Source organism: Primulina huaijiensis, chromosome 12 (genome assembly GCF_012295235.1).
Source record: "Primulina huaijiensis isolate GDHJ02 chromosome 12, ASM1229523v2, whole genome shotgun sequence".
Taxonomy (NCBI): Eukaryota; Viridiplantae; Streptophyta; class Magnoliopsida; order Lamiales; family Gesneriaceae; genus Primulina; species Primulina huaijiensis.
Window position 1 is genome coordinate 18,108,776 of NC_133317.1, and position 8,259 is coordinate 18,117,034.

Consider the following 8,259-nt stretch of genomic DNA (forward strand, 5'->3'; position numbering starts at 1 on the left):
TAGTAGGAAAATAAAATTTTTCTCCTACACGATGCTCCTCTACTAGGCGATGCCTTAGTAGGAAAACAAAATTTTTCTCCTGCAAGCTGCTCCTCTATTAGGCGATGCCTTAGTAGAAAAATAAAATTCTCCCGCACGCTGCTCCTCTACTAGGCGAGGCCTTAGTAGGAAAATTAAATTTTTCTCCGGCACGCTGCTCCTCTGGTAGGCGATGCCTTAGTAGAAAAATAAAATTCTCCTGCACGATGCTCCTCTACTAGGCGATGCCTTAGTAGGAAAATAAAATTCTCCCGCACGCTGCTCCTCTACTAGGCGATGCCTTAGTAGAAAAATAAAATTCTCCCGCACGCTGCTCCTCTACTAAGCGATGCCTTAGTAGGAAAATAAAAAATTTTCTCACTTTCATAATACTCCAACATTCAAGAACTGAAAAGAAGAACTTGATTTTATTAATTTCTAACTGATTACATGGGAAAATGCAAAGATGAAATACATCGACGATAAAATCCAGAATGATACTCCCTAAGGTGGTAAGCATTCCAGGGTCTCTTTAAAGCATTTCCTTGAGCATTCTCCAAGTAATGAGCTCCTGAATTAAATTTATCAATCACTCTGAAAGTCCCTCCCACTCTGGGTCCAACTTTCCCCTCTGATCTTCTTGTACCTTCAATAGGAGCAATTCACTCACTTTTTCGTTTCATAATCATGTTAACCTCCACACGCGCTCTTTTTCCTTCCTCCCTCACTACCCCTTCATAACACCGACGCCCGACTTTTTGGTCCCCGCACAAGACTCCAACTCCTTTTCCCACATGAAACTTAAGCTTCTGATGATATGTGGAGGCTACAACTCTAAAATACTTTAGGGCCGGCCGTCCCAGAATTCCATTGTAAGCGGATGGAGTGTCCACCACGGTAAATGTTGTCATCTTCGTTACCCGTCGAGGCTCATGTCCCAAAGAAAGAGGAAGGACAATCTGACCGAGCGGCGGGATGACATGTCCTGCAAATCCATATAGGGGAGTAGAGATCGGTTCAAACTCAAATCCCTCCACCTTCATCTGATCCAGAGTGCTCTTGAACAGGATATTAACAGAGCTTCCATTATCAATAAAGATTCGTGCCACATCGTAATTGACAACGGTGGCCGTCACCATCAAGGCATCGTTATGAGGAGCCACAATGCCTCGGAGGTCGTCCGGTCCAAAACTAATGACAGGATCCTGGGGTGAGTCCGCACTCCTAGATATTTCAAAATTCTCCAACCTTCTCCCATGCGCCTTCCGCGCTCGCCCGGAATCCCCATCAATAGCACCCCCCGAGATCATATGAATCATTCCTCTCGTAGGGTGGTTATCCTCATTCGTTCCCCTCCTCGGTTCAGCGGGCTCCCGAGGGACATCCTGACCTCGTCCTTCTCTCCTCGGCTCCTCGATCCTCTGATGTATCCACGGAGGGCATCGACCCCGCCTAGAACATGGGCGAGATCTCAGCTCACTCCCGGACGAGGATCCTTCTTCTCTACCTCGCGGCGGAGGTCGAGCACTGCTCTCAACCCTCTGCGACTTCTCCTCCCTCTCCCCTGACTCCCTCACCTCCATCACCTTATCCCGACTCCCATTCAGAGGAACATGTGTTGAGAATTGTCCTCTACTTCTGGTTCTGTCCTCCTCCCTCTCACCTGCACCTCTCTTCATACCGCCTTTCTCGGCTCCCTCCACCCTACTCCCTCCGGGTCGGTTTTCCATCCTTCTATACCATTGGGCATCTTCCAAGTTTACATATTTTTCCGCCCGAGCTAACAAGTCATCATAGCTCGACAGAGGTTTCTTGATCAGCGAGTTGAAGAATTCTCCCCCTCTCAGCCCTTGGGTAAAGGCACTTATCATGATGTTAGGGGTAGCCGCTAGTATTTCCAGTGCTGCACTATTGAAACGCTGGACAAATTCTCGCAAAATTTCAGCCTCTTGTTGTTTCATCACAAACAGACTCAAATAGTTTTTCTGGTGCCTCTTGCTGCTGGCAAATCGGTGCAAGAAAGCTGTAGAGAAATCCTCGAAAGATTGTATGGAGTTGGGCTGTAGAGTATTAAACCATTGTTGGGCTGACCTCACCAATGTGCCCAGAAACACCCTGCACCTGACTCCATCTGAATATTGATGCAACAAAGCCGCATTCTCAAATCTCCCCAAGTGTTCCTCGGGGTCAGTATGTCCGTCATACTCACCAACGTTAGATTGTCGGAAATTCGGAGGAAGCCTTTCCTCCAAGAAGGCTAGTGAAAAAGGACTTCCTCTCTTGGGTACCAACGCCCTGCTTCCTACCTGCTCCCTCAACCTACGTATCTCCTTCCACATCTCCCCCATCTCACTAATCTCTCCAGTTGGGAGGGGTTGCGTCTCATCCACCCTGCTCTGGTGGACTTCAACATTTTCCTCACGCTCCTGACCGACGGCTTGTTCCTCTACAAACACAGACTCTTGATTCTTTTTCATGGCCTCATCCACTGTCCGGGTGATAAATTTGCCCAACTGCTCCAGGGTCAAGTTCCCCACGTTCTCATTGGGGCGGGTTTGCTCGACCCTTGTCTCGTGAAGGGGCTGCCCGGTTCTTGTCTCTTGATGAGGTTGTTCCTGTCTCATCTCAAGACGCGGTTGTTCATGTCTTGTCTCAACATGAGATTGCTCAGGTCCCCTCTCAGGATGCGATGATGCTGAGGTAGCTCTTCTACTTCCTTTCCTGCCTACCATCTCTATGTCTCAACTCAAGTTTTCCCACAGACGGCGCCAAGTGATACTCACGGGAAATTTCGAGTCCGATCCCAACGAGCGTCACTAGTTCAGACGTGGAATTTAAGATTACCCTAAGCCTGAAATAAAGAATAAGACCGTTAAAAGGGGGCCAGGAGGGTGTCCTGGCGTAGCCCCTCCGACGCTCAAGTCAGAGACTGAGGATATATGGGGGGAGCAGCTATGGGTGCTGCTGAAAACAATATATTGAATTCTAAATCACACGCTCAAACCTGGTATTTATAGGAGAATACATGGGCTGCTCATGGGCCCTTCACCTGTGGGCTCTAGAGATGGGCCGGGAGTTTGGGCCTAATCTTGATGGGTTCATCCTTGGGGTATCACCGGTGTAACTTCGTCCTCTTTTTTTTCCTGCTTTGTGTACGGTGCGGGAGATATTGTATCCAAATGCAATGATACTGGATTACTTTCTTTTCCTTTTTCACAAAGTCTGTCGGTACTATTCCCTATTGAATGAATCCGCTTTTTTATTTTTAATGCATAACAAGGGACGATTAAAATAATAAATCAAGTATTACCAATTTACCACATTAAGCCATTTTATATCGAAGGTAGTAAAGAGAATAGATCAAATAATAAATCACAGATATAATAATATATATGTTATTTTAAAACTGTTGAATTACGGTTATTTTATTAATTCCAAGATATGGTTAATGTATTACCTATATAGCAAATCGGAAGAATGGATCACCTCACAACGATATGGAGAATATTCATTCATTTGGACAAAAAATGTATCAATCGGAAGTATACGAAAAGAACGAACAATTTTACTTGCTCATTCTCTGTTATTTCAGCTAAATGTTGACTAATACATATGAAAAAAGAACATAGCTCTCAAAAAATTTGGAAAGTTACCCTGAAATAACAAATCATGCATATGTTATGTAGAAGTTTGAGCAAATATGGTTGGATCACTTTTGAAATCGTTTTTGGATCTCAAAATACGAATTTGCTGTCAATTTAATTAATGCGATTTTTCAGTCGGTTTTCTGGAAAAACTTTCAACAGATGAAACGTAGAACTTTTTGATACCTTTGATTTCATATAAAATTTGAGTTATTTGGATAAGAATTGAGTAAGTTATGACCGTTTTTGTGGGAATGCTCAAACTGCGTTTTCTAGAAAAAAAAAAGTGTTCTTGATGTGTTCTTGAGAAGTTCTTGTTGCAGGCTTAATTGGAACTCGTCGGGTGTTCCTTTCTGCATTTATGAGTGTCAAGTGGGTTGATCTTGTGCATTTCGTGGTGTCGTTTCAATTCTTCATGGGTATGCATGCATTAGAAGTCATAGGATAGAACTTGGTGCAATTTTGGGTGAATTCGCGTAGGACCATGCCGCAGCACCGCACTGCAGGTGCCGCAGCGCTGCCAGTACATGCCAAAAAGCGCCTAGGTGCTGCAAAGCAGCACCGCAGGGAGCTGCTGCATCGCTGCAGGGCCGCGCATAGGCGCTACTTCAGGCAGATTTTAGGCTTCGATTCTGGTGTTCTTGCTTCCCTTGGGTACTATTATGTCATATGGTCCTAGGATTCCACAAGTTAGATTACATGTTAATGAGTTTGATTGGGGAACGTTGAACTACGGTTTAAACAAGGTCCGTGCCTTTCATTATTTTTGACACTTCTTGCTTCGTTTCAAAGGTGAGTTCGGGGTTTGAGTTGGGGTTGGTGTGATGTCCACTTTATTCAAGTCCCGAGGTTATAAAAAGGTCATAAGTTATTTTATTATTGGGTACTAAGTTTGTAAAGGTGAGTAAGCTATGCAATTTAAGGTGCATGATAGCATGTTAGCATGTGCAGTAATAACCCAAGTGAGATCCAACGAATCTCTCAACGTTAAGTAAGTATGTTCGACGTGCAAAAGAAAATATTTCAAGTTTTTGAGGTATGCTAAATGTCTTGTGACCAAATTATATATAGGATTGGAAAGCGATAAAGCATGACCAGGGACCAATCCACCTCGGTAAAGCATGACCGGGTTTAGATCAGGATTGGAAAGCGGTAAATCATGACCAGGGACCAATCCACCCGTTAAAGCATGAATGGGGATCTCATGTATGTGGCAGTGTATTTTGCCTGTCAGCCCAGTACTGTTGTTTAGTCTGATCAGGCGCTTTTATGTATGGGTCACTTGCTTTGAAACATGCTTCTACGCAAAATGATGTTATATATGCTCATGTATGTACGACGCAATCATGTTTATGAAAAGTTTTGCGTTGATGGCACGTCTATATATGTATGTTCAAGTCTTCGTATGCATGTTCGGGTTGTAAGTATGTACGTCCTATTTTGAAGATGCATGTGGTTTTATTATGTAGTACTTGCTACCTTCCAGTTTATACGTGTTGAGTCTTTAGACTCACTAGACTTGATCGATACAGGTGATGATGATGTCAAGGAGACGAGGGGTGAGGACCAGTGAGCTGGCTTGGACTGAGCGGGAGGCTAATCCTAGAACCGCCATGTTTTAAGTTTTATGAATGTTCAAAATACTCTTATTTGTGTTACTGGTTATGAGATTTTAAACAAATACTTTTGGCAAACTTTACTTTGAGATCACCCGGAAATGCATAATCCTTTTGGGAGTAGGATGGATGGCGTCGTTTAACTCAACTGCCTTCAAAACTGCTAATGAAAGACTAAAACATACAACCATTTCGGCAACAAATTTAGCTAAGTGCATGGATCTGATCAATGGCATTGAATCTAGTTCCTTGAAATGATCCCACAAACAGTACTGTGAAATTTAAACAAAGGGCTAAGATAAGTTAAAGAAATGCTAAAAAAAGAAGTGGAATGACCAGTTTTCCCATGATCACACAGAAAATGTAAAGCCACGGAAAGATGCATATAGGCCACGACTTTCAGTAATCTCATATTTGTTTCCATTTCACATTCACATCGAATTTAAAAAAATTGCAGAAATCATACTTCCATCATTCACAGCTAGCTACTTGCACAATATAAAAGTTCAAAAAATATTGCAGAGTCGTAGATTTTAAATGAAAAATTCTTGACAACAGTGTTTTAAAAAACGCCGCCTAGGCGATGGGCAATTTATTTTTGGAGAGCTGTAGCCAGAATAATCGGCTGCCTAGGCAAAGACCAGAAATCCGAATAGGCGGGCCTCCGTCTAGATTTTTTAATTTTTTAAAAAAAATAAAAGATTTATTGGCCTACTTATCGACTTTCTTCTCCATTTTCTTCACCAACTAACGACCGAGAGAAACTCAGAAAAGAACCCAGCGAGAATTACTGAGAAATTTTCATCCCTCACCCTCGCTCTCGCCGTCTGCTCGGTCTCAAAGATTGCTCACTCACTATCCCTTCTGCAAGTTCTGGATGCTCTTGGCCCAAATGGTTGCGGCAAATCAACCCTTTTAAAAGTATTCAGCACTCGATTCTTTTCAAATTTTCGAGTGTTTTGTTCTGTTAGCAGTTTTTTATATAGTTATTTTTTTAGTGAAATTAACAGCTCTAGGAGGGAAATTTTATAGCTGTATGGTTTGTGCAGCAGTTATTTTGCTGGCTTTGCCATTCATGCTCGAACTTGATATATTGTTTACTCTAGTATTATGTTTGGTGCCTTATTTTCTTACATCTTAGTTATTGTTGTGTATTATTCTGCTTTCCATGGCTTCCGAGCCTGTTAACTTTTGTGGATCAGAACTCGGTGTTTATTTCTTTTCTGTAATTTATACAGATTTTAGGTAGATTATTGAATCCAAATGGTGGGTTATTGCTGACGAACTGAAAACAGGAGTAGGTGATGTGAAAAGGCTATATGTAAAGAGAAGATTCAATCAGTGAAAGACCAGCAAGAACTAGGAGATTTATGATCTATTTCTTCTGGTTGGCTGCTTTTCAAATTTTCTTCAACTTTATTTACACCTTTAAGCAGATAGCATCGATCGGAAACCCAATAATGGCATCATCAAACAGACATTGGTCTGGCATGTTTAAGCTGATAGCAACGATCTGGTGTGATATTCATTGTTAGCTCATGTGTTTGAAATTTGAATATTACTGGATATTCATTATCTCACTTCTAGAAATAGCCTAATTTGTTTTGCCTGAATAGTTGAATTTCAAAAAAAAGTTCTCCTTGCCATTTTCAGAGGACAACTACTTGGAAAATTTGGAATCCAGTTCTGACGTGGCGGCTTGGATGGGATCCTTTATCCCAACAACTTTAGGATGAGGATCTATGGGTGAAACTAGAAAACTAATCACCCTTGGAGGGCGTGGAGAAAAACATATTTGGCTTTAGTAGCCACATGCTTTTCAGTATCCATAGAAACAATAAGCTTCTAAGTAGGCTTAGCAGCCATTGTAACAATTTGTCCTCTATGAATTTACGAGACTGAGACTACTGCAATTGGCTTTGGTATAAGTGGACTCGACATTGGATTTGTTTGGTTGTCCTGGGCTTCTTATTGAGAGGACGAGGACTGGCTTCCTCAGAGTAATTGGATTGAAGTACCAATTTTCTATATGGCTTAGGAACAGGTGCCTTGCTACTCTTATTTTTTGTTGTCTTCTTTGCAACGGTCATTTCCTCACCAATTTCCTTTTTATTGTTCAGTAGGATCGAATGAGAAATGTTCAGAGCCTGTACCTTAGGTCTTAGTGCAATGATATTCAAAACATTGAGAGTTTTGAACTTATGGCCGTATCTGGATCACTTGGTGGGACACCAACATCTTCAAAAAATCGACTAAGAAGACTAACAAAACTATGAGACCGTTTGTCCGAAGTAATCATGACCTTCTTATTCTAAAATAGAACTGCTGACCATTTTACCTTAATTTTAGTAGATTTGAGATAAGAAAAAGTGTGTGCGTAAATACAAGAGATAAGACATAACATCGCAAAATACAAGTGTGGAAAAAGAAAGGGCACGCATATTGCATATCAGCTTACGAGAAACATTCAGGCTAGATTTGAGGAAACACTTCAACATGTCATCAGCTTATATTAGAAGCACAAATACCTCAGTTTGTGAGAACACCTTCGTGTTGTATTCATAGATCAGTTCTCACACACGCACACACAATCACTCACATATATAGAAAGAATCGAGCTTATTGACAAGATGAGTGAGTCTTGCACAAAGACGTAAAACTTGTGTATGTAGTTTTCTCACATAGACGTTAAACAAGTGTTGGATGGAAGGTGCTTCCTTCAATCTAGGGTAGGAGTTCATACGTAGTAGCGTAAGTCCTAAGCTGAGTGGGTTTGTACAAGGAATTGTATAGATTAAAGTCTTCGAGTGGATCTTACCGAGGTAGTAGAAGGGGAGACGTAGGAGCAGTTGAAGTCTCCGAACATCCATAAACATATCTTGTGCATAAACTGCTTAATTACTGCTTTAAAGCTGATTTGATCAGTTCAGTTCTCACCATAACATAACTGAACTGATAAAAACTCGAACTGATCCCCCTTA

At 41.8% G+C, this 8,259-nt stretch overlaps 1 protein-coding gene across 1 annotated transcript; it reads right to left on the reverse strand.

Annotated features, from left to right (window-relative positions):
* Nucleotides 1-680: 680 nt before the first annotated feature.
* Nucleotides 681-2,750, reverse strand: LOC140989452 (uncharacterized). The gene has a single exon (XM_073458649.1). It carries the CDS (start codon nucleotides 2,748-2,750, stop codon nucleotides 681-683), a length of 2,070 nt encoding a protein of 689 aa, XP_073314750.1.
* Nucleotides 2,751-8,259: the final 5,509 nt, after the last annotated feature.